A 26373-nucleotide genomic window follows, 5' to 3' on the forward strand; every position below is an offset into this window, starting at 1 on the left:
ACAATGTGTTTGTGGCATACTTTTTGATGGAAATGCTAAGTCATGAGAACATAAACCAGGTTTGTCTTATTTTTTACAGTTTATATTTTGCAAAATGACACTGAGAAACTGTAATGCATATATAGAATCAAAAGTGCATATTCTTGTTCCTTTTTTATTTTGTCCATATACACGGTACACTATACATAAATAATTGCATTGTAAAAATGACTCAAGTATTTACATGTATAATATATTTTATATAATATATAAATTTTATATTAAATCTAGGTAGATTACATTAAGGATACTGGGTCGGGAAACCTCATGAGAGTCTGTGGTTGTGTGTGTGTGTGTGTGCTATCTGTGGTTATTGAGTAGCACCTCCAGCCAGCACGGACAGGAGGTGATGAACTGTCTGGAGTAGCAGGGGCCCCATCCTTTAGCAAAACTGATACGAACACTGTGGGGGTCCCAGGGTCCCTCCTGGCTCTCAGGCTTCACGCCGTGCTCCGCCATCCAGCTGGAGCGCTCATAGTCAAACACCTTGAGGGAGAAGCCCGGCATCACCCTCTTCACACTCAGCCCTCGAGCACTGGGTGGGTCCAGAGTGGGTGAGTGAACAAACACCGGGTGCTGGCTGCGATTGTACACCCATACTCCGTCCGGCTCCCGACTCAGCACGATGCCGTAGCCGATTTTACTGCGAATCTGTTGCACGCTGCTGCTGCTGCTGCTGCTATTCCCTCCACTTCCATGGCTGTGATGTCCATGAAGAGATGTGCCGTGGCTGCCCGGGTCGTCGCGGCGGCTGTGGTAGGCGTTGGCGTGGAGCTGGCCGAGGCAGAGGCCCGTGCCCTGAGGTAGGTCATAGAAGATGTTGAGCGAGGGCTCGTAGGCTGGATAGAGGCGACCCACACGTGTGCGCTGCTCCCAGTAGGCAACACTGCACCAGTGAGAGCGATGTCCACCAGAGGTCGAGGAACCGAGGGAGGTACCAGTGTCTGAGGGGAGGAAAAGAGGGGGAAGAATTAATGTTTGCATTGGTAAGTGCACTAATTTTTTACGACTAGTACGATTGATTCCTCTTGAAGGGAGGAGAATGATGTTATGTTAAGGGGGGGGGAGGAAGGGAGGATGGGAGAGGAAGTTCCTATGAAAGCAAGAGCCAAACATTTTGGATGCTCATTCCTTTCTGTGTTTTCACTAGGGGTGGAAAATATCACAAAAATACCAAGTAACGCCAAGGCCAGAATCACCATTATCATCACCAACACTTTTAATATTAACAGCTGCTAACACGCTGACATGAAGTGGAGATGATGTGTCATGATTCATAAGGTAAATGCATCAATACTAGGCTACTTTATTCATTTTAATTACCATCAAATGCTTTGCAAAAAAATAAGTGCTTCTCTATATCATATGTTAATCACTTAATTAAGACCATTAAGGCTATTTATGCTGGTGAATAATGAATATTTATTATGCAAGGCGAATCTTCACAACAGCAGCACAGAAGCAAAGAGTGCATGCACTATAAGTGTTCATGGCCCCAGAATGTGATCAGACGTTCTTGGTATCGATCCCACTGATGCTAGTCGACACTCAAAACACCCTCCACGACCGCATTCGTTCTTCAAACGCAATCAAATGTTACAGCTCACTACAGCAACAAGTTCGAATTTTATGTGACAAAAGACAAATCATTCCTCCCACTGCTTGATGTGCATAGTTCAGTACAACCTTTAACCTGTAGACCTACACAAGAGTAACGAAATAAAGGAAAAGCCCACGCAAATTGTCTCTCTCTGGGTCTCTGAGCTCTACTGGAGGGAGGAAACACCACTCTTCCAAAAAGTAGTCTCTCACTTAGAGAGCACTGTCTAACTCATCACTGCAAAATCTGCTAATGGCCGCAGAGGCTATGATATATGATTAAAAGATGATCAAATAAATGCTCACTGTTGTTTCGCTCTCAGTTCTTGTTTATATTCAGTCGGGGGGCTGCTGCATATAAAGTACATCGCATCTATTACAGTGTTTTTCTGTATAGTAATAGTACCTAAATAAACTAATTGATAATATAAACAAATAAATAGCCATGACTGTGTGTTCACCAATGATCCTCCTCACTTGAGGAATAGATGGAAGCATCTGTATCCACCATGTTTCCTCACTTGTTTATTCATGTTTTTTCCTTTAATTCGTCACTCAACTGAATGTTTGGAAAAGGTGGCTAAAACTGCCAACGCTGAACAGCCCACTTCCTCCACTGACATCCCTCATCATCTCCCTCCGCAACGCTCCTTCAGGTCTGGAGTTAAAGAGGAGGTAGAGAGCAGTGGAGAGGGAGGTCAGGGGCGGGGGTGGTGGTGGTGGAAAGCATTCAGCTCTCTGTCAACCTAGCGCAAGCCCGTGAACCCTTGACCCCCCAGCCCTCATGCTATCAGCTCACATTAACTCCCACACAGAGTGATGCCATTATTTTGCTCCAGAGACTCTATTGACACAGAAGATTTAAAGACCCATGTGCCTGTGGCCCCATTCCTTTCATATTCCAGCAAGCACCCCCTCTTCATCCGCCAGGGGCCAGGATGGCTGCGGCCCTTCTCCCGTTAACAAGCTGTTTTCTGGTGAAACTGGGACTGAGATTAGGCTAGGTGTGTTATGTTTGCACAGCGGCCATTTTCATTTCAGGGGATGGGGTCGAGGAGGTGGCGGTCGTACGGGAAGCTGGGAGGAGGAGGAGGAGGAGGAGGAGGAGGAGGAGGAGGAGGAGGAGTTGTGCGTGTGAATGTTTGTACACAAACACAAGCACACACACACACACAACACACACTAGATGATGAGATAGGGCCTCACACAAATACATGTACACACACAAATCAGGCCTTCTGATCCAAACAGTTTGACTATAACACACACAAACACACTAACACACACAAAATTGCACTTCTCATCTGAGGCCCACGTGTGTCATTAGTGAATTCCAGGCTGGCAACTCCTGCGGTCTGGAGTTTTTACAGCTCACCAATAAGAGAGCAGGCTGCTCAGCTAGCAGGATCTCTCCCTGTCTCTCACTCTATCTCACACACACACACACACACACACACACACTTTTACAAGCCATGCTCTTCCCTGTAATAAGGCAACACAAACATGTCTGGGGAAACACAGGGAGACTTTATGAGCTCACGATCAAATTAATTCCCAAGACATAAAACAAACTGGGACTTTTTAGGGGTTTTTTAGACATAGTATACTTTAATTTCTATCATATAATGAATAAGGCTGCACAGAATACAGTATTAAATCCTGGCTTTTAAGTTTCTAATGCATTAAGCTTTCATAGCACTCGTGGGATATTGCAAACAGTCAGACAGACAGAGAGAAAGAAAGCATCCATAGAAACCTGAACATTGAGTTTTTGTGCACCCTTTCTGCAAGAAACTCTCAGCGCTCCTGTTGAATCTGTCTTCTTCTATTTTACCTTATTTTTATATTCTATTTTATTTTGCTCTTTTTTTATTCTGTTTAAGTCTTTTCATATTTTCTTGTGTTTCTTTTATATCTTGACTTCATGTCTTCTGTCTTGTCTAAATCACTCGGAATTGTCTTGTTGTTGACGCTTGTTACGCCAATAAACTTCAATACTTCGTATCTTTAAGTTGCTATTCAGTGTTTACTAAAGAGTGCTTGCTAGATTATATGTATATGTGTTTAATTATCAGAGCAGAGTTTGATTTCAATTGGCTACAAGTGTCACTGCCCACTTCTGCTTCTTTGTCTTCTGCCATTCATGTTCCTCCTTGGGGGTCATTGAGGGATCAATTAATGCCCAGAAAGTCTAAAAACCAATTAAATGTGAATAAGAGTGCACTTTTACATAAAACATTAGGACCACAGTCCTCTGAAAATTGACTGATATGCTGTGAAGTAAAAAACACTCATTCGTGATTTCCACTGGAGTCTGATTGCGCGAGTGGGTACAGCACGTCATGTTTAAGATGTTTCTGGTGCAGTCCTTAGTGTCATCATGCTCGGCCTGGCTACCATCCAACCAAAGGTATAATGAGCCTGTGTGTGAGAATGACGAGGGAGAGCAGGGAGGGAGGGAGGAGGAGGAAGGAGCGTGTGTGCAACCGACCTCTTCGGTGGAATTTTTAAAGGCGGGTTCAAACTGGAGGTTATCAGTATGTTTATGTTCGAGCGGAGGAAGTTGAAAAACTGTGCATTAGTGTGCGACTGTGTGAATGTGCACGCCTGCATCTGTATGCGAGGGCTGGCAGCAATTACAGAATCCTGCAAGCATTTAAGCCAACCACCATTTAACAGCTCTGTTTACCAATTAGATAAGTAGCCATTGTTATTTCATTTCAAGATCACTGTCTCTTAGTGCCAATCTCATCGAAGCGGCCAGTAAACCTTTTCACCCAAGGCCTGAACAAAGGTGGGAAGATAGGAGGGATATCAAACAAGCAACTTGCTGTAATTAAATCACAATAATCCACAACTTAAGTCTTTTTGGACTGTGATAAATAACAGTGAAAGTTCAGGGGTCAATGATAAGTTTCCTGTCGAACCTTCAATCAATGACAGCACCTCTTGTTTTTCCTTTGTCCTTTTTTCTGTTTTTTTTTTCCTTCCATCACAACTGAATAGATATTAAAATAATAGCTTGACATCTTGGGAAATACCCTTCTTCACTTTCTTGCCGAGAGTTAGATGAGAAGATTGATACCACTCTCCAGCCTGTGCGGTAAACAAGAAGCTACAGTCAGCAGCTGGTTAGCTTAGCTTAGCATAATGATTAGCAACAGCTGGCCTGGGTCTGTCCGAAGGTACCAAATCTAAACTTCACCAATTAACATGTTATATCTAATTCATTAAAACTGAACAAAAAAAAGTGTGAAAACAACTATTTGTGGTTTTATGGGGGGGTTATGCCAATTATTCATTGGCTCTGACCAGTTTCTGATGGTTCCCTGACACTCACACTGTGGTCACAAAACAAGCATATCGTACAAATTAAAAAAAACTAGGTACAATATATTAATTAGTGAGCCTTTGGGGTGGTAAAAGGTGGATTTTTACCTTTGGACAGGCTAGCTGTTTACCCCTTTTTCCAGTCTTTATGCTAAGCTAAGCTAAACTAAGCTAAGCTAAGCTAACTATATAGCTGACTATAGCTTCATATGTAACAGACAAACATTAAAGTAGGCTCACTCTTCTCATTCAATTCTCATGTAAAACCAATATGCGTATTTCCCCAACTATTCCTTTAAATTCCCTGTTTCCTCTGTACCTGCAGTCTGAGCAGTGAAGGCTTCCTTCTGCTAACCTAAACCTGCACAGAGAGGAAGAAAGTTGGGGGGAAAAAGGGGGAAGTAGAGGAGTGAAAGAAAAGAGAGGGAGAGAGAGACTGGGTGAGAGAGGGAGCGGGAAAATGAGAGGGAGAGAGGGAGAGAACCTGCCAAGCATAACCAGCATCCACGGAAAAAATGAAGAGAGAGAAAGAGACTGTGAGAAAGAGAGGGAGGGAGGGAGACCCTCGTCTTTCATCCAGTGCCAAGGATTAGATTCCCCTCCAGTTATTAGACTCTTCCACTGTGCTGAAAGAAGTGGGTGGGTTGGGGAGAGGGAGGGAGGGGAGGCGTGTAAGGGGGACAAAGGGACGAGAGGGTAGGATAGGATTCAGCCACTGACCGTTGTCGGTCTCCTCTAAGATGCTTTGTTTTGATTCAACTTCCTCAAATTTCCCCTCAAAGCTCTAAAAATGTAGAAATATAACAAAATAAGGGGGGAGAAAACACCCCTCCCTGGACTCAAATGGTAGGTTCTGTGTTGTTTGAGACAACTATCATTACAGGGCAACTTCAATCCAGCAAGCCACATTTAAGCTGGCGTCTCGACTATCTCTGCCATCAGAGGGCTGCGTTATCGCCAGACATGGGCTTTACAGTCGAACACAACGGGGCCCTCGCTCACAAACACAAACACACACACATTCTTGCACACACACATACACACACACACTCTCTCTCTCTCTCTCTTGCTCTTTTTCCAGTGTAAAGTGGATCTTGTGCTGTAGCCGGCTGCAGTGTGCAACTAGACATCTTGCTCTGCTTCTTGCAAAATAACACACGAAACAAAATTCTCCAGCAGCAGTCTATTATTTCATACAGACAGAAGACCGCATTCCTTGAACCTGCAGGACAAACCGAGCCACCGGAAAGTTACTGTGTCCCGGTAAAATTCCTAGGAAGACGTGTTTGGAGGAGGCTTGGAAAGCTCCTCCAAGAGGAAGAGAGAAAGTTAACCAGTTTCCTGCATTTCTGCTGCTACTTCAAAGTGCCAGACAACTTCAGCCAAAGAATGTGTCAGGATTTGCATACATCATTGCATCCTGGACAGTCTGTGCTGTCATGTCACAAATAGTCCACCAAGACATCAAGTTCATGTTGTCATTGCGGACACAAAAACACTGGAAATCCAAATTTAGGTGATTTTGATGTTTTCACTTCAGTTTCAAGATTACAGTTAAAGAAATTCTCCTAACTTGAATAATTGTGAAACTTTTAATGTCTGTTGTTCTTAGCAGCTTGAAAGCTGACACATGACATATAGGTCTTATACTGAATTCATTAGATGCCATTGTTGACATTTATTCCTGTTTTTTTGGCAGACATTGGCAGACGTTTCATGGGAGCAAAGTGAGAGAAGAAACCAGCCAGGTAATCAGTGCCCCCGCAGGGGAAACTGTAGGCCTATTGTTCTTGGCTGTGCGTAAAGGCACGTTTACATCGCTGGTGTTTAGCTGTTGTTCTGATTTGTTCTCACTGGCTCCAGCACATGATAACAGCTCTCGTAGATGTAGTGAGGTTCCTTTTCTTTGCACAACAACCTTGCCACTGGAGATTAGGAATTTGGATGTTCAGAATTTCTACATTTTTCACAGGTGAATGCGGGAATAACGCGAGCTGCTCAGACACGCAAATTCACACTGTGAAATGTCCCTTGAAATTGAAGCTAAACAATAAATAAGCAGTGACAATGAACTGCAAGGCTCAGCTTAATGAGCAGCTAAAACTTACTGTATGTTTTTGGATGGTGCTGCCACTTCTTTGATATAAAAAACTGGATAAAACAATTAATCTGAATAAACAACATTGACTGGCTGATTTGATTCTTTGTCATTTTGGGGGGTCCTGAGCTGATCTGATCTTTTCATTGAAGCACGTTTAGTGTCACTTGCAACTGTTATAGTGCAAATTAACCAACTAAGCAGGAGGAGGGTGGGACTGAAGCTTATTTTATACTTCTACAGTGCATTAAGGTGTCATGGGAGGTACAACGTGAAGTGATTTATTGTTCTGCATAGGCTCCATCTCTTCACTGCTGGAGCACCACTGTTATAGTGATGTAATCAGGGTCAAATCCTTAAATTGTGACAGAGAGTGGGCAAAACAATCACTTCAAAGAGAAAGTTTGCACTGGAGACCGCTTTGCTAGATGATGATGAGCTAATCTGTTGACCATTTTTGATAAGGAGGACGTTAGTCCTTTCTAAAGCCTGCTCTGTGTTCTCGTCACCATAAACAAACACAGCAGCCAAAGCCCAGTTCATGTGGTGTCTGTACAGCCCCTATACATTACACTGACAGTTGCACTTTTCAAGAGGTGTAGAAAGTACGACTCCGTCTGTACCTACAGAGGCACCAGAGACACACACACAGGTATCATTACACCGCAATCAGGCATGACTTAGCTTCATGAAGAAAGATGGTATATTTTAGCTTTAAGAATAACTGGCCTTTAGTTTTGCACAAACGACTTAAAGAAAGATGACTTAAATCTGAATAGAGAGACAAAAGCAGTTATAGAGAAGCAGAGCTGTGTCGTTGACAAGCCTCCCCTCCCAACACATTCCTGGACAGGCCCTCTTCCTCGACACTTCCTCCCCCCGCTCAGCCAGTCACAGGGGTCAAGTTGACAAGTCTCTCATTGAGCCTCACGTGGTCCGACTATATGGCCTTCACTCCTCACAACATAATAACACACATTTATTGGTGGAATAGATCCATTTGTTCCACTAGGAAGAAGGAATTATGAAATTCCTTCTAAAACTTAATTTGAGAGAATTATCTGAATGTGAAACTCCAGTGTAGACGAACTGGCGTGGAAATGCACGACCGGGGACTGACAATACAATGCACAATCACTATACATAACTCACACAGTCATGGGGTGAGACAAGGACTGCAAATCATTTAGTAGATCTACCTTAGTAATAACAAATGGAAACACTTCATCAATTCATCAGAAATACTGATTAGTGCAGCTTTACCTGTGAAGCTGTGTGCAATTTAAACACTTTGAACAGACCTTTCATTTTTAAAGACCTGTCATGATGACTGTTGTCTTGTTCATAAGGCATTTTAGCCACTGAGATAATTTGAACTGAGATTGGTCAGTTGGTCAGAATCACATGACAAACAGGACTGTTTGTTTCTCTGGTGTTAATCACAAATATTTTGCCACTGGAACCATCATTTGGTCAAATGCAGACAACTTCGAAGACCATTTCAGTGTGAACCCACATAAATTTTTCCCAAAATGTGAATTATTCTTGCACCTTCCAATCATCTTGTGTTCTGCCTGAGCATTTAGAAATGCTAATATGGGAGTTAATAGATAACTACTGTACATTATACACAATACAGTACCATTTAAACTAACTACTGAAACTACTGAAAACATGGCTGTAATCTATGATGCACATGAGTTGGAAGTTTCAAAGAAAGAACTGAACAATGGCCAGTGGTTACTGAAAGCTCAAACACTCTTCTGTGTGTAAAAGATGGGTGTGTCTGTGTCTCTCTGAGTGTGTATATATACATGGCCATACATTCCTGATCAAAGTCTGATAGTGAAGCCTGAACACTGTATGTGTTTTCCTGTCTCTGTAGTTTCCAATATCACGGGTGAATGCTTAGCACAAACACACAGACACAATTGTTCTCACTAACAGCAGGCAGCTACATCGCCTGAAATCTCTTGAAAATGTAGCTTCCCTCAAATATACTTCAGTCTTAACTCAGCAGTGCATTCAGAGCTGAGAGCACAGGCGACAGTTTCCTACATTTCATAGAGTCAGAGCCTGTCGACATCTGCAAAGAATCTTTAGGTTCAGCAGCATGGCAGGATTCCATTAAAAGCCAAATTGCGGGTTGGCAAAAACTCTGAGGGAACAACGGAAAGCCACAGCCAGTCCTGTAATTTAAACCTTATTTTAAATTGTGATGGCCTGACAACATGGACCGAAGCAGAGGGGGCGAGAATAAGAGTTGCAAAGACAGAAAGAGAGAGGATAAGAGGCTGACAGAGAGCGAAAATGTGTGTACAACAAGCAGAGGTAAAATTAGCACTAAGACAGAGAACGATAAAAGTGGAGTAAAACAGAAGGAAAAGTTGATAGTGTAAAAAAAAGGAGCAAAGTTGATAAAAACAATACTGTTATATGGCACAATGTCACATCCCTACTTTATTGTCAGTGTTGCATCTGATGCATAACACTTCCGAAACTTGCAGAGGTCAAGGTCTGTTGATTCAGTGTCACTCATAATGAAACGCCTGAAAATGTCTGAAACATTTCTGCTCCTCCGAGCCTGTAAACACATTTATATCAGGCTGCATACTGAACAGGATGCATCTACCAAGACAGATCAGACGCTAAATAAATATATCTATTTTAGAGGTGTGTGTGTGTGTGTGTTGACTGTTTGGGGCCATCTTCAAGCTACATTCACCCACAAAACGTTTTTTTTCTTCTCAACATCATATGCATCTTCACTGACAGATATTTCAGAATTAAAGTCTTGGAGGTTAAACGACTCCATTTGTTCCACTGTTGCTGTGATTTTTCAGATAACGTCTTTCTACAGTACAAAAAATGTTTTTCCAATGACATGGTGCCAAACATCTCTGTCTGGATTATGTTTACAAGCAATGCTATTTTGAGTGTCGTGTGTGTTTAATGTAAAGAGCAGGACTTTGACACCACAAATTTGGGCTTGTATCCTGAGCACTGTCTGTGGTTTGATTTAGGCAACAAAAACACTGGTTAATGTTAGGAGGAGGATGTGGTTTTGGTTGATAATCACATTGATTTGACTGTTTCTGTGTTAAACCAGAATCTTTCCTAAAACCTTAACCAAGTGTCGCCATTCCCTAAACATAACCATAAAAAGTTTAATAAAGCTGTTGCTATTACGAGTGGATGGTGTATTATAAGATTAAATATTTTGGGAGAAAGCAAATTAAATACAGTGGAAACATTTCTGCCACTTTCCATATACTTTAATTAACAACATTTCATCATTATGTTGATCTGGTGGGAATAACTTGTCCTTCAAAACACAGTGACTGTTGTATTAGATTAGACTATTAAATTAGTTGTATATAAATCTAACTGGTAGCAGTTTAAATCATAGTCTAAGCATTCTGCCATTCAAGCCTAAAATGTGAAAAAAAAAAAAACTAAAGGACTTCAGAGAGAAATGACCAAACTGACATAAAAGAGCTCTGAGTGAGTCGTGCACTGCGTCCTCAGCTGCTTGTGGTGAAAAAAAAACAAAAAAGAGCCGTGATGGAAAATATTTGAGGAAATGGCAAATGGTTAATGGGCCAGCACTTGATGTTGAATTCCATAGTCTAATGTGTCTCAGTCAGGCATAAGAGCAAGTGTTGTACGCGTGCCAGCAAACAGGCTGGAGGTTCAGGTCACTGAGAGGACCCGTCCAGACTTAGACGGATAGATTCTCACTGAGTGCATTATAACGTGGGTGTACTATTTTTATATTTAAAGATTTGCACAACCTATTGAAATTAATTCTACTTTTACAAAGGTGTCTCAATTAATGTGCATGCTTCTGTGACTTGAGATGCGTAGATCCTCAGTTAATGATTTCCAAAAACACGTCCTATTATGCCAACCTGGACTGACCTGGGAAGCTTCACACTTTCTGAGCTAAACTCGCTAAAACAGCAAAACAGCGCGGTGCAGTCAAACTCTTAAAAAAAAAGTCTCCCAAACCTCCAAGAATGTCTGCCCAGCTCCGTGTTTCTTAAGTATTAACGGTGATATGTTCAAACATGTATCAGATGTCACTCTCCAGAGTCAGACCCCCTCATCTCCCTCCCAACTCTTTCACTCCGAGACCCTACTCCCCCTCACCTTCCCAATTTCCCAACATTCCTGGGCCGTGCCCCATCAGTCAAAGGGCCAATTCATGGGGTTAATGCTGCAGCGAGTGCAGACAGGGCTTTGAGACAGGATGTTTGGTTGATACCTTGCTCTGCTTAAGCAAACAAGCCACCAAAATATGATTACCGAGGGCAGAGAGGGAGCAGTCTTCTTGTCTCACTTCAGTGCATCAAGGCCATACTAATGTCCACTAAGTATCATTGCTTTACTTGTTTCCACATGTTCAAAAGCCACAGACTAATGACAACAAGGTGGACAAATGTTTGACAAGTACAATGACGTCATGTGGTCAAAGCTGACAAGGACTCTGTGGTATTGTCCTTCTAGACTCTCAATCTCTTAAAATGAAATAATGTATACTTGACAGTGCTGTGAAAAACAAGTGCACACTTAAATGCTACTACTACTGAAAGGCAGTAGTAGTGTGTAGGACACAACTTCCTCTTAGTTGGAAGCCTACCATAAATGTAAAATATCGCCTGCATGTGTGACGGAGGAAAGTAAACAAAAAGGGTTTATTCAATGTACAATGGTCATTTTAAGGCATTGTGTGTGAATTTTTACATCATATCAGAATCAATTTGAAACTTTTTGCACACAGATTGCAAATATGAGCAGTTGCAGGGGAACCACCATTAATGTCAGCCCTCTAGTAGTTTTAATTGCAAGAGGGAGATTCTGATACGTATAATATCTTCTACTTGGCGGAAAGAACTAAGGATGTGTCAACAACACAACAATAAAATCCAATGTCCGTCGGGCTGAAATCAGCTATGACCTACCCAGTTTCTTTTCATGTGATTTAACCTGCAAATGAAGAGCTTTTAATATGATACACGATGAAAATTGATTCACGGACAGGTCAATACAGGGAACCCAACCAAGTCCTAACAACACCTAATTTTAAGTTTCTTCACATTCTGCTGACATGGCTTGAATGAGACATCAGACTCAGCTTGTCAGACTCAGAAACTTCATCAGACTAAACTGTACTTTGTCGGTCTCGTGTGGGTCGACTCAGCTTTGAGCTGAACTGCTAAAATGCCTACATGTGTGTTAACATCCAAGTCAACAATATTCGATGTTAACATAGTGAGGCTTAGCACTTTATCATCAGCATATTAGTATGCTAATCAGCATATTAGTATGCAAATGAAATGATGTTAGCGTAGCATGCAGCATGTTAACAGTTAGCATGTTTGTTTGACATTGTAATGTGTATCATTTTATTCATATCAATCATTTTATATTCAGCTATAATCTCAAAGTGCAGCTGAGGCTGATGGGAACTGATTTTAAAGGTGTCCTGCCATGAACTTGAACTTGAGGTTCTCTTTTATATACGTTTATTTTGACTGGTTGGTTGTGCTGAATGAAAACCAAATGGCTAAAGATACAAACACAGTCACAACTTTTGCGTTATGGCAAACCTTGATCCTGATGATAAGTTTATGTGATATTGGTAAATTATCATTGAATATCACGATGGGAAAGGACTATCATGCAGAAAGTATGAAATAATGTGAAGGGAGAAAAGGAAACACAATATGTGCTATGCACTATATAGCAGACATGTAGCTTTTAGTTATACGTCAATTATAGAGAGAAAAAAGCAGAGCTTTGCCTCCCTTCCACCAAATCGCGTGATTGGTGGATGTGTGTTTATACGTGTGTGTGTGTGTGTGTGTGTGTGTTTTGTCCTGATAGAACCCCTATGTGAGTACTCTGAGACGATCTTATCACTGAGTCAGACAGAAATTCCTCCCTTTCTCTCTCTCTGACACACACACACACACACACACCCACACACATTCACATATGCACGCACACACACACGCACATACATGCACACACACACACTGATAATAAGCAGCTGAATGATATGTTTTGTTGGCGTCACACAGGGATGGTCCAAGTAGATATAAGCCTACTAAACTTCCAGTAGACATTTTCCTCTTCAAAGCGGGGCTGTTTGCTGCGGTTTAAAGGGAACGTTAACTGATTGAATGATAAAAGAGGCCAGGGCAAAGGTATGTATGGACCACACCCTGCTGCAGCCTTTTTTTCCCTTAAAGCTAGGGTACATAGTTGGTTTAAAAGGAATAAAAAAAAGATGCTGAAGTGGCGGAGGACATGTTCAATGGTTGCATTTGTTCTAAAGAAAACATCACAGGCTTTAGATGATATGCCAGGGGATCACCTGCGCAAAAAAGGTTCACTTACACTCTTGAAAGATCTCACCAACATGAAGGGCTTTTTAAAGCTGCACGCAATTCTTTGATACAAAATTCATGTTCAGCTTATTTCCTGTTATCATACCAGCTTTAGCTCAAAGGAGGAGTCTTATAACCTGTTAAAGTTAACAACAAAAGCTACATGCAGATTTTTTGGCTACTGCTGTTGAGCCACTTCTCTTTCCTCCGCATGCTCTTGGCCTGAGCTCCAGTTCTCGGCTCCAGCAGTGTGGTGTGGGGGGCAGGGGATCAGAGACCACACACACACACACACACACACCCAAACACTACACACACCACATCTTGTAAGAAAACTGATCTGTTTCCACTCATTTCACCAGGCAGACAATAGGAGGTGCCCTCACTCACTGTTCAGCTTGGAGACGGCTCAAAATCACAGCCTAAAAGCTTCTTTGGATGATTTTTGAACGCAGCTTCCAAAAACAACACCTTTTGTTCTTGTTTTGCCTATGGAGGTAAATCAACTTTTGAATAGACATTTGGCCCATTTGAACTCTTCAGTGAGTAATGGTGGATACATGCAAGGAAAGAAATAGTGTAAATATGTGTATTAAAAACACATATTTATTATTCATCTCAAGACTCTGGTTGACACAAAACCCCTCTACACAGTGCCATATATCTACCATTGTGGACACTGACGTCATGGAGACTTTTTAGACTCAATGTATTCAATTTGGCTACTCCTAAGGCAACAAAATTAAAAATAGATAGAGGCTTCAGCGTTTATCCCCCAGAATTGTAGTCCTGACAGTGTAAAGAGGCTCTGAAACAGCATTTAGACCTTAATTCTGGGAAATAAAAGGCCCAGAAAATATAATCCAAGTAGTTGAAGATTAGGGGGACTCGTGCCCTCAGTATCTCTTACATGTTGGCTATGGCCCTGCCCCAAAACATAGAAAACATACATACCAACTCAATGAACTTTAAAGCTGCTGTGCAGGACTTTTACATGTAAATGAATGCCCGTTACATTCACGCCCTCAAACGAGTTCACTGAATTCTGATTAAACCTATGAGGAGTTTTAAATAGCCAGAGTCTCTGTCCACATTCCCATGCTGGTGATGCGTAGTGTGCATCCAGTAGTGATGCACTTCACGTCAACTGGCAGTGATTGGTTTGCCAGAACTTAAGGAGGGAGCAACTGTAGCTACGAGGTAAGCTATAGCAACTAGTACAGCGGAAAAATTTAAGAAGCGTCCAAGAAAGTTTCTGATGCTCCAGATACAAAATAAACTCATAATAGCTGTTGAAATACATAAAACTCGTAAAATTGGCATAAGTCATGAGCACGCATCGACAGTGTTTGTGTAATTATTCTCCCAGTGCCAGAAGGGGGAGACGAAAGCTGGCATGTATATCAAGGTTTAAATCTGACAAAAACTTTGAACAAAAAGTTCATTTCTGGGCACAACACACAAACAAACCCAAGACAGTCTTGGGTGCTGCTGGCTCCTCAGACAGGTACATGGTGCCGTGACAACACTACATAGACTTCATACGTGCCCATTCACCTTTCAACACCGTCCATGAGTGAGCCTTGGGAGGCTTGATCGAGTGGGTTTGTGGGTTTCTTCTAACGCTACAAGGACCTCTCCGCCCGACCCCAGCACGTAAACAAATAAAGCTCCAGTTTCATCATCTAGAGGGGGCTGTTTCCTGTCCAAACGCAGCCCTCAGCCCCCACCCTGTCCACACATACACACACGCACACACAAAACTCTACACCTCTGCCTCATCAGAGCCGCTCGGCTCCCCCGCCCCCAAAATGCCAGCCTCTTTCCACTGCTCAATTGCCGAGAGGAATGGAGGGATTTGAGGGAAGAAAGAGGGAAAGAGGGGGATGGGTGGTTCTAGAGGCAAAGGGGATTGGGAGTATGCATGGGGATCTTATTGCAGCTTCATCCCAGTGAAATATTTTGCTGTGGAGAAAGCGCAGGGAGAGAGAGACAGGGAAAGAGAGACAGAAAGGCTACACTGCTGTGGCATCTAGATAGTGAGAGACCCCAGACCCCCACCGAGCCCTCCATGCCTCTCTGACAATAGAAGCTTTATGCAGGGGAGTTTTGAGTTGTCTTAACAGCCTTTGAAAAAAGGAAGGAAAGCACAACATAATAACACCAGTAAATGTAATTTACCCTTTTATGTAAACAGACAGGGAGGACACATGCTGAGTGTGTTTGCATGCACAAGTGTGTGCGTCTGCAAATGCACGCACAGTCATGCAAACATTTTTTTTTCCTTTTGTGCTTCCAAACTTATTTGTGGGGCAAAGTTCCCCCTTCAGGAACACAAGTCGACTTTCAACTTCAGACGCTGCTGCAACAAACATCTGCCTGGTCACAGTGTTCACGTACTTCTGCAGCAGTGATGCAAGTTACTCACCTGTGTAGTCTCTTGGCGTAATGTGAGGCGGACTGGACGGGAGGGCAGGCACGGTTTCAGTGTAAGACAGAGATGAGTCTGAGAAATGCAGGAAAAGCACAAAACATAGGCAATTGATTAATGATTTAAGTCATTCATCCAGTAAAAATGCCTGAATATTCACTGGTTACAGCCTCTTCAATGTGATGCTGTTTTTTTATTTTATATAATTGGGAATATTTTTGGCTTCTGGGTTGTTGGTAGTAAAAAAGTTCAGCTATTTTTGCCACAGTCACTAACCATACAGCGCTCTGCCTCCCTGTTATAAACTCTAGATGTCATGCTCAACAAAAGGGAAGATGAGCACCGCAGGTAAAGCCCGACTACCTCTGTGTCACTTTCAACACAAGCAGTTCTTCAAGAATAATCTGTGTGTTTCCAAAACTGTGATGGTGACGACACCTTCTCTGAGGTTTATTGGTTTGTGATGTGGTGGCCATTTTTTCCAAACTCACCCAGTGGCTTGTGTTCATCTGAACGGGACAGAGAGTACGGGGGAGGAGGTGATTCTGGAAATACAACAAAAATGAAGTTAAAGGCTGTGTGGTCTTAATCCTAAAAAAAAAAACCTGCTGAACTTATCATGCCTCAAATAGTATTCATTGCTTGGAATAATACATTTAAAAAAAATAAAGTGTCATACACCAGCACTACCAGCTGATTTTACCATGTGAAATGCTTACAAATAGTGTGTTCATGTTTTATTCATTGTTTCAGGGCCCAGCTCACACATGCAGTGGTGAAAATTTCTCAGACAATAGCAGCATTACAAAAAATAAATCTGTTATTAAATAAAATCTGCCACAAAAATGGTTTCCTTCCTAAAACACAGCTCGGGTTTCTGCTAATCGTCCATTAAGAAGAACTCTGGGACATTTTACTAAAAGCTGAAGCCCTTAAACCATCATGTAATGACCATAAAAATGTTAAATGGTTTTCATCTTCGGTCTTCCCTTATCAGGTAGACCATTAAACTGACATGTTTCTATAGATAATAGTGATCTCGAGACTGCGTACCTGAATATAACTGTGCACACAGAGATCACATAAGGCTCCATACATTGTAGTGATTATTTGTGAAATAATATGTTCATTATTTAGGTTTGTGCATCAAAAGACCATCCGTCCTTACACCTAATGTGTGTAAACGTATCTATTTGTTTATTTGAACTTGCAATGTATAGTTCAACATCAGAACTCAACCTGCAAGTATTTCATCCCAGACACAGAATCTTTGCTTTTTAAGAGATGTGCACTGGGCCGCTCTGTTTTATCCTCCGCTTATCTTAAACCCTCATGTCAAGTGTCAGCTGAGATACTGTAATTCACTCACTCATAGGATGACTTCTCTGTGAAAAGCAGGACTGTAAACTAAGCAGTGCTGCAGTGCTGCTGCTGCTGCTGCTGCTGCTGGGATAGTCCCTTCAGTCCAAAGTGGACATGGGTTTGTGGCTGCGGCCCCTTTAAGAGCAGAGCCAGTAATTGCCGGAGTCCTCAGTCAGTCAGATACCCAGCGAGTCAGTCTGGCGCCAGCGCTATGCAAACTGTATATTATCGGCACTCCTTCACCTAAATAACAAGAGGAGGACCTCCTTGTCAGAGAAAAAAGAGCCTAAGTGCAACTTGAGAGCGACCTTCAATTGGATGATGTGGGAAGCAGCAACGTTTTTTGCGCAAATTTAAATAAGTGTGTAATGTGTTTGGAATGTGGAGAGGAAATCAAAGCAGCCCTAATGGTTGAAGCAAAAGCTGAGTTATGAAAATATTATAAAACTGTAGGGTAGGCAATAAAACACGAGAAGAGTGTCAGTGACATTTATTCTCAGGGGGTTTCAGGGTTGCATTTTGAACTTTTAATTGCAATCAGTTAACAGGACTGTAAACGTAAGATGACTTCATCGGTAATAAATGAAGAAAAATAAATAAGTTCATGGTTGTGGCGTTATTTGACACTTTGATCAACAATGGCAACATTCATCTGGAGCTGCAGGCCTCAAGCAGTGACTCCGATTCGTTGGAAATTCACATTAATTCCGCGCTGTGGTTTATTCTGCAGTTTATATGTGACATTGATCGTTAAGGACTATAAAGTCTAATTAAATTCATGAATCACTTCACTTGTGTGGAATTGAGTTTAGTCTCTGCGCCTGACTTCGGACCTCCAGGGGCTCTTGAGGGGCTCCCATGAGGATGTGTGAAAGTTTCATTTTAGTGATGCCTGAGTGTGGTGGGAGTTAGCAGGACACAGTGACTGCATACATTTACTGCTATCTCCAGTTGTTGCTCATATATTTGATGATTTGCAAGTTGAAAGGTCTTTTCCAGATGCCCCCTCACCCCTCCCCTCCGGTGTTGATGTCCTTACCTGGCCCACATAAGCGGCTGTAGTGATAGGGGTTGCAGCACACCTTTGCGCTGTCCACTGCGCCGAAGCTGTGGCACTGGCACAGCGCTTTGAGCCGGGCTGACAGCGGCAGGTCGCTCCAGCGGTACATCTTACACAGGAGATACTGCTGAGAGATGTGCTGAGCACCGAGCCGCAGCTCCGTCCTCGGCACCATGACGCACTCGCTGGATATCCCTCCTTTGGTCTCCACAGCCTTCACCAAGGCGTCCAGAGATCTCTCCTTGAGTCTTTTCAAAAAAGCATGAGCAGTGCTCGCGAGTTCCTCCTCCAGCCCCGCATGCCGCGGTGCGCACTGACAAGAGCCCCCTCCGTCTTTTCTCGGGACCCAATAAGGGCTCCGAGGTCTGAGATCCCATTCCCCAAACAAACAACACGTCACCGTCCTGCTGTCGCCCTCCTGTCCCCGCCGAGAGCCCCTGTGCTCCGTGACGCACATGGCACCCCGGTCATCGTCAGGCTGCTCCTCTTCCTCCCTCTCCGCGCTCTCCGTCAGGTCTCCAGCCTCTCCTGCGAGTCCCGGAGCCGGGTCAGTGTGTGTCACCGACCGCTGCTCGTGTCTGTGGAGCTTTCCTGGGTGTCTGCCACACGGACCGGTCCGTCCTCCCTCACCTCGTCTGCTTCCATCCCGCCCGTCGCTCTCGGTGACCAGACGGCTTCTCCAGAGTCGCCGTACAAGACCTGAGCGTTTCGACTTGAACATACGACAACCTAGACAGTTTTGGATGTGTCCTGTCGGTCCCGTCCGGGTCCCGGGAGATGCCACATCGATTTACACTCGTCGCGCAAGACCGAGGGTTTGTGCACGGTGCGCACAGCATGCGCTGCCGGTGGTCACCGTCTTCTGGCTCTCCCGCAGCATTAGAAAGTAATATTTAATCATGCGTCGCGTTAAACATCACTAATCGTCTGAGGAAGGAGAAGGCTACGCACAGTCACTGCTCAGTGACCTGCTGTCGCCAACTCAATTAAGCCACAACTTTTGCCAGCCCTCTCACAAAGCCTTCAACTCCCCAACACTCTGGAGATCCCGCACACAATCCACAAAGCATAGTTAGACCCCTCCAGGAGCAGTATCAGTTTACGTGAACAGAAAGAGCATCAGAAACATACATCCAAAAGTTTTCCAGAGTTTCTCCTTGAGCTCCGCGAACCCCCTTGATCCGTAAAATCCTGCCTTCACCCCGAAATAAATCCTCGCAACTGTGAAATCCCGGTGATTTCTGCCGCAGTGGTGGAGGCAATAATCCCACTGCAGAGTCCCGGGATAAAGCAGAGATGGTCGGGGACTCCAGTGCCAAACTCCGGGACGGATTCCGTGCTGAGAAGTTGTTTTAAAGAGAGCTGGAATTACTCCACTCTCCACTCCCCTGCAAGTCCTTCTCGGACGCACACACACACACACGAACACACGCAAACACACACAGGCACACGCACACACGCTCCTGCACACACACTAGCGACAATCCAGGCAGACTAAACCACGTTTACGCGACTAAGATTTTCAAAGTAAAAACCTCTTTAACTGTTGGTTGAAAAAAACGATGATACTTTTAAGATTGAGTTATTTTTCCTTTTGAAATCCAAAAGCCTTTGTTGATATGCATGTCCCAAAATATAGAAGCTTAAGGCCCTCTAAAAACTCAAAAACACACAAGTAAAGCGAAGAATTTAAACTCAAAGTTTCCTGTAAGTTTCCCGGACAGACCTGACCTGAGGCTGCAGGAGGCTCCTCACACAGAACAGTGAAGATATTGGTGTGATAGTGAATCCAGCTGCCTCGCAAGGTCAGAAAAAGTCAATGTGTTTTTGTCAATGTTATAGGGAAAATTGTTTTTTGCTTGAAAGAATAACTTTGTGCACTTATTATTAGAAATTTCTTCATGACATATGTTGCATATTGAGACTTTTTTTTTTTCCATGTTCAGTTGAACTGCTGTAGGATTTCTGACTAAAATACTCTAATTGATGTGGCAGCAATTATTTGGAATTAACTAATTGCTCATTAACAACCTATATTTAGTGCCAGAAACACCAATTATCTAAAAGAAAAGGGGGGAAAATCCATTTTATTACACAGCTGTCAGACTTAACGTAAATATGAGCTCTTATTTTGAAATCCAGATCACTGAGCCTCCTATGTAACTCTGTCTATATTGACTCTCTCTCTCTCTCTTTCTCTCTCTCTCCCTCTCTCTCTCTCTCTCTCTCTCTCTCTCTCTCTCTCTCTCTCTCTCGGGGCCCCAGAGGAAAGCTCTGGAGCCATTGGTTGATTCCCGCCATCATGTGCCAGTCTAGACACTTTGGCGGCTTTGTTGCGCAAACGGTTTCAAGTTTCTTAACTCTTAAAGACGCAACATCCTGCTCTGCTCTGCTCAAACTGAAAATGTCCTGCAGTGAGGTGATCACAGTGAAAACCACACTGATCACGGCTGAACAGAGAGATGATACTTGAATAAAATAATAATAATAATAATGATAATAAATGTCCTCATAGCCTGTAAATGTGCAAGTTGCACAAGAAAGCACAGAAATTATAGATTAAATCCACCCAAAGTTTAATAATAATAAAATTAACAATAATAATGCAAAGATCTAAAGAATTATTGATTATTCAGCACCATTATTGTTATCTATTATATTGCCATGTTATTATCATACAGTCACAAAGCGTTCACATTGTACTTTTTTAAGTGGAGTTTCAGAGCCACCTGATGTTTTTAAGGATGTAAAATAGTTTATGTGTATGAGCTGAGCATCTTGGGCTTCAAGTTTCAGAAGCAAATGAGGACACAAAGGGTTTAACTGTGAAAGTAATGCAGTGTATGTGCATCAAATTCATCTTTAACAAGACCTTTAGGATTGTGAGTACTTCTAATTTTCATTCTTGAACACACTTTACTGCAAATGCATCTCTATTTTTACTACTACTAAAGGTGCATTAATAACTTACAGTATCACTATAATATGACTCAAAATAAAGGATTTGAAGAATTTTTCTATCTAAGTGTGTGATAATATAGATAATAGATAACAATAAATCTCATATGAAAAGGTCTCCCACTGACATCCACTGAGCACAGAGCTGGTGGTTCGATCCCCCGCTCCTCCTGTCCACATGTCAAACTGTCCTTTGTCCCAACACACTGAACCCCAGCAGTGTGTGAACGGGTGAATGAGTGGCAAATAGTATTATGTGTTATATAAATGCAGCCCTTTCCAGATAGAGGTTGAGTTACAAACGCTAACTGCCAAAACCTATTAAGCATCAGTAGCAAAGAGCACAGGGGGTAAACAGGGGGTAAACAGGGGGTTAGGGTATCCCCCAGTGGCACCACGCCAGTCCTCCCACTGCCCGTCTGTGCCAATGCGACCGCCTCCACCACTGCTCGAGAGTGGCATTTTAACAACCCTACAAGAGTTGGTTCAAGTGGATGTTAGGGCCATAAGATTAACACGGCCGTCCTGGTGGGTGACCGTTCTCACCTCATATGAGAAGAGGCGACTCTGCGTGTCAGTGGCGTGTCCAGTAAGTTACGGTATGTGTGCTGTACCAAACTCTGCCGGAGTATGTGAGGGACGACAGGGCTGGCTGAAGAAGTGGGAGTCAGGTTACAATGACAGAAGGAGAGAGTGGAGGAAGAAGAGGAGAGCAGTGTGTGTGTGTGTGTGTGTGTGTGTGTGTGTGTGTGAGTGTGGCTGCAGAGAGGTTCACTGGGCACCTGTTCAAAATGTGTTCCCCTGTGTAACTCAATCAGATGCAGAGATGCAGAGAGGGAAGTGTTATGGAAGAGCTTCGTCAGGGTTGAATGTTTCAGTGGCCACATAAACGCCACTGGGACTCACAGTCGTGGGAAACGTGATTTACTGGTCTTTAAAACAATATATTACCATAAAGATCTTTTCAAATAGATCACAGAAGTTCGGCAGCACTGACCATCAAACATCAGCCGACGTCATCAGCACTGCTGTCGTTCTCTATATATTTGTATATTTATATATATAGTTGTTCCCTGTGACTCATTATGGATACAGAATGAAAAGAAAAAGTCAGATGAGAGTTATTAGCTCAGCTGAGTCATAAATCAGAGTGGGTGTGACAGACATTCCTAGGAGTCAATACTCAGTTTCACAGAAAGTTGTCAAAGTGAGAACGCAGCAGGTTTATTACCAGGTCAGGCGTGGCTTTAGGACTATGTGCATTTTTTTTAATACTAAGATCAAAGGGAAGCTGTCACCACATTTTGTGTTTTGTTTTTGAGTGGCATCTATTGCACACCCTCTGGCTACCCACACGCCTGCAGCCTGTGGTTCTTCCGGGACGCCAACTACGTTGAATGACTGCTGGTTACAACAGGAGAACAACTGACTTTGCAGCAGGAGAACTCACTTTTCTCAGCCAATATAGTACACACTGAGGTATCTGTTGCTTTAATGACTACATTTACCATCAATACTGACTGGACGTCCTCATAAAATGTGGCAAAATTTCCATTTAATACCAGTAACTACTTTCCACGCAGTACCTAAAAACACATATCAAAATCTTGCTGGCAGGGAAAACTTAGAAATTGAAACTTTGACAGAAAAACTTGAAAAAACATCTGGATCTACTTTTTATTCATATATGTGATATAAATCAACTATGTAATAATAACAGCAACAATGACACTGAAAGGCTCAACCCAAAGTCCAGCCATGTGGTAATTAATATTAACCTGAGCCTGAACCGATCACAGCACACTCCTCTGGTGGACAAATACAGTTCCTATAGTGTGCAATATAATAACTGTGTACACAGTAGGTGACTTATATACACAGAGGCCAAGTTCAATAACTTTACGCTCTTCCCAGATCATAAAATATGGCAATTATGAGCTATTAAGCAATTATGTATGTAATGCTAATATGTATAAACAATAGCAGCAACAATTTTAATGGCTATATTCTTACTTCATTACTAAATATGTTATCTAATACAGTAATTTGATATTTATATTAGGATACTGGATATTCATATGACTGTAGCTGACTGGATATGCAACTGTAATCACACTGGAGACAATGACAATAAAGCGCTCTTAAATTACTTGAATCTTGAATCAATAGTCAGGGAACTATCGAGTCTGCATGACTAAAATTCAAGGAGGACAAACTGGCTGGCTGACCTGAGACAAACCGGCTATTGGACACTTGACAAAAAAGCAATAGTCTGTGCAGCCACACCATCATTGAATTACATGTTCACGTATTATTACTGTACTGTGCACATTGATTCCCTAAACAGAAATAGAAGATAAACTGTGGAATAAGAATAGAAGAAAATGAGAAGCATTTTCTTTCTTTTTTTAAAAAACAGCTTTCTTCTTGGACATTTTATGGCTTTCTGAGAGAAAAAGCGTTGTAGGGAGAGAGAGATGGAAACAACCTGCTGGATTTGAATAAAATTTGGTCTTGGTTGGCGCCTTAAACCTCTTCATCTCCTCGACAGCACTCAAAAATGTCCTAATTAATGTCGTGAATACTTGCCAGCTGACAGCAATATTGATTTTATATTATTGGAAAGTATTTTCTTCTTTGCACTGCTTTACCCTCAAAGTAGAGACTTGTAAAACTAAACGTGTTTCCAGACCTCACTGTGAACAATTTTCATTGGAATTACTTTCTACTGAAGAAATAGATCCTATAAAAACTGTTAACAGTTCATTCTGTGGGTTAAGTGTCTGTCTGGGGAGTGACGTTATTTCTAGAAATGTTTCTGTTGAAATTTTTTAATGTAATTTTGATTGTAAAGACTCAGGCGCACATTCAGTTTTTTGTAGACAGGTGTGTAGGAGGAAATGTCCATGAGCACGAGAGAGCAAGAAAGAGCTCCTGCACACCGTCCTTTTACACTAAAGTAATTCTGATTCTGAATTTACTCGGCAAAAGCAAAATGCTATTTATCTTATTTATGTTGTATCGAGGGCAGAAATTTAAGAGAAGTATAATTCAAAACCTCAGCAAAAAAAAAAAAAACACAAAAAAATCCAGTAAGAAAATATGTTGATTGTATAATTTGAGTGAATTGACCCTTTAACAGAATCTGTGTCAACAATTACTACTGACAACATATAAAAGCATCCTGGTTGAGTGTGTGTTAGCGATAAGGTGTGTGTATTGTGAATGTGGGAAGAGGGGGGTGGTGGAGTGTAAAGGTTGGTGGGAGAGTAGACAGGGTGTCCGGCACCAAACCACCTCCCAAAATAAACGCAGTCCCTGCGTCACTGTGTCTATCCAGTGGCAGACCCACGGGCTCCCACAGCTCCAGCAGCAGCTCCAGAAGCAGCAGCGGCGGAGGAGGAGGAGGAGGAGGAGGAGAGGAGTCTGGGGCCAGGCGGCCTGTCACAGGAACAACATGTCATCAGCTTCATCGCTCCCCTAATGGCTCTCCTCTAGACCAGAGACATGGCAGACAGTGTGTTGCCCCACCAAGGCGGCAGTTCACTCTGCACACACACACACACAGACAAGCGTACGTAAACATTCATGCACGCACAAACACTCGTGCCGCCCACTCCATCCACTTACAGGCCAACACTGGAGAGACTCGGAGGCCCCCTTATGAAAACATGCAGGGGTGCTGGAGATAATGTCTAGCCAGACTTCTGGACACACGCCAGGAAGTCCTCTTAATCTGAGGTCCATAGGAATCTCTGCAAAGAAACATTGCCAAAGATTAGTAACATTAGCCAGCTAAAATATTTATTTGTTTGGAGCTCGCTTAAAGGAATAGTTCACCATTTTGGAAAATACATTTAATTTAATTTCTTGCAGGGAGTTAGATGAGAAGCTTGATACCACTCTCATATTTCATATTTCATTTCATATTCCTGTCCATACTTGTACATTTTATGTCCATAGTGTAAATATTTATTTATCATTACAACATATATTTATTTGCTATTGCTTATAAATTTTCCACTGTTGTTTTCTTTACTCTTCTTTCTTACTCATTGTTGCTGCTGTAACATGAATTTCCCCCTATGGGACATCAATAAAGAAAAGTCTAAGTCTATATTTGTCTGTTGAATATCAAGCTACATCTAAGTTAGCTTAGCTTAGGTTAGCATAGCTTAGCCTAGCTCAGCTTAGTTAGGCTTAGCTTAGAACAAACACTGAATATGGAAACAATGAGCCCGGCTGCAGCCGAAGTTAACAAAAGTACAAGCACTACCAGCATCTATAAATCTCACTAAATAACTAGATTCTTATCAGATTAAACAAACAAGATATAAGGGCTTAATCAGTGAGCTTTAGATGTGCTGGTAGGCAGTTTTTAGTCTTTATGCTAAGCTAAGACAAACATAAGAGTGTTATCAGTCTTGTCAACAAAGTATCTACAAGAAAGCACATAACAAATATAACCATATTTCCCAAAATGTTAAACCATTCCTTTAAGTATTAATTAAATATTACAGCTAGCAGCTAGCTAGCTTAGCTGCGCATACGTCCACATACCTATACCACTAAAGTTATATCTTTTTTATCTGCACAAACAAAACACACAAAAACAAATAAAGCAAACACAAAATGTAGTTATTTATTTAACAATTAAAAATGGGACAGAACCAGGCTAGCAGTTTTCCTGTTTCCCCTCTAAATGCAAAGCTAGCTAACTAACGGCTAGCTGTAGCTTTATATTTAGCATACAGACATATAGTCCACAGCTTAACACTGGTACAAATATTAAGTGTGGAAGATGCATTTGTTTATTTTTGAGGATGCACAGTCACAAAATATTCAGCCCGTGTGTTTCTTTGAACAAACCTTTGCAACAGCATCTCATCTCAGCCTCCAGCTGTCACACCTTAAAAGAGCAAAAGAAATCAAGAGGCCGTCTGAAGTGCTTTCCTTGTTAACAGTTCTCAGTCCAGCACACACCCATCCCCGTCTGCTGGACTTCTGGCACCAGAGAGGGCGTAATCAAGCCTCGCTCTCTGCCCTCTCTCTCACAGTTCAGCTCTAATGCTCCCCCATCCCTTTGAAACTGCACTCAGCT

At 42.4% G+C, this 26373-nt stretch overlaps 1 protein-coding gene across 1 annotated transcript; it reads right to left on the reverse strand.

Annotated features, from left to right (window-relative positions):
- Positions 1-26: 26 nt before the first annotated feature.
- Positions 27-19715, reverse strand: LOC139199218 (mothers against decapentaplegic homolog 6-like). Its single transcript, XM_070828259.1, has 4 exons — positions 18294-19715; positions 16384-16437; positions 15890-15967; positions 27-983 (listed from the first exon to the last, which is right to left on the reverse strand). Exons 1-4 carry the CDS (start codon positions 19033-19035, stop codon positions 340-342), a joined length of 1518 nt encoding a protein of 505 aa, XP_070684360.1. The 5' UTR covers positions 19036-19715; the 3' UTR covers positions 27-339.
- Between the last annotated feature and the right edge of the window lie 6658 nt (positions 19716-26373).

The sequence above is a fragment of the Pempheris klunzingeri genome, chromosome 1 (genome assembly GCF_042242105.1).
Source record: "Pempheris klunzingeri isolate RE-2024b chromosome 1, fPemKlu1.hap1, whole genome shotgun sequence".
NCBI lineage: Eukaryota > Metazoa > Chordata > Actinopteri > Acropomatiformes > Pempheridae > Pempheris > Pempheris klunzingeri.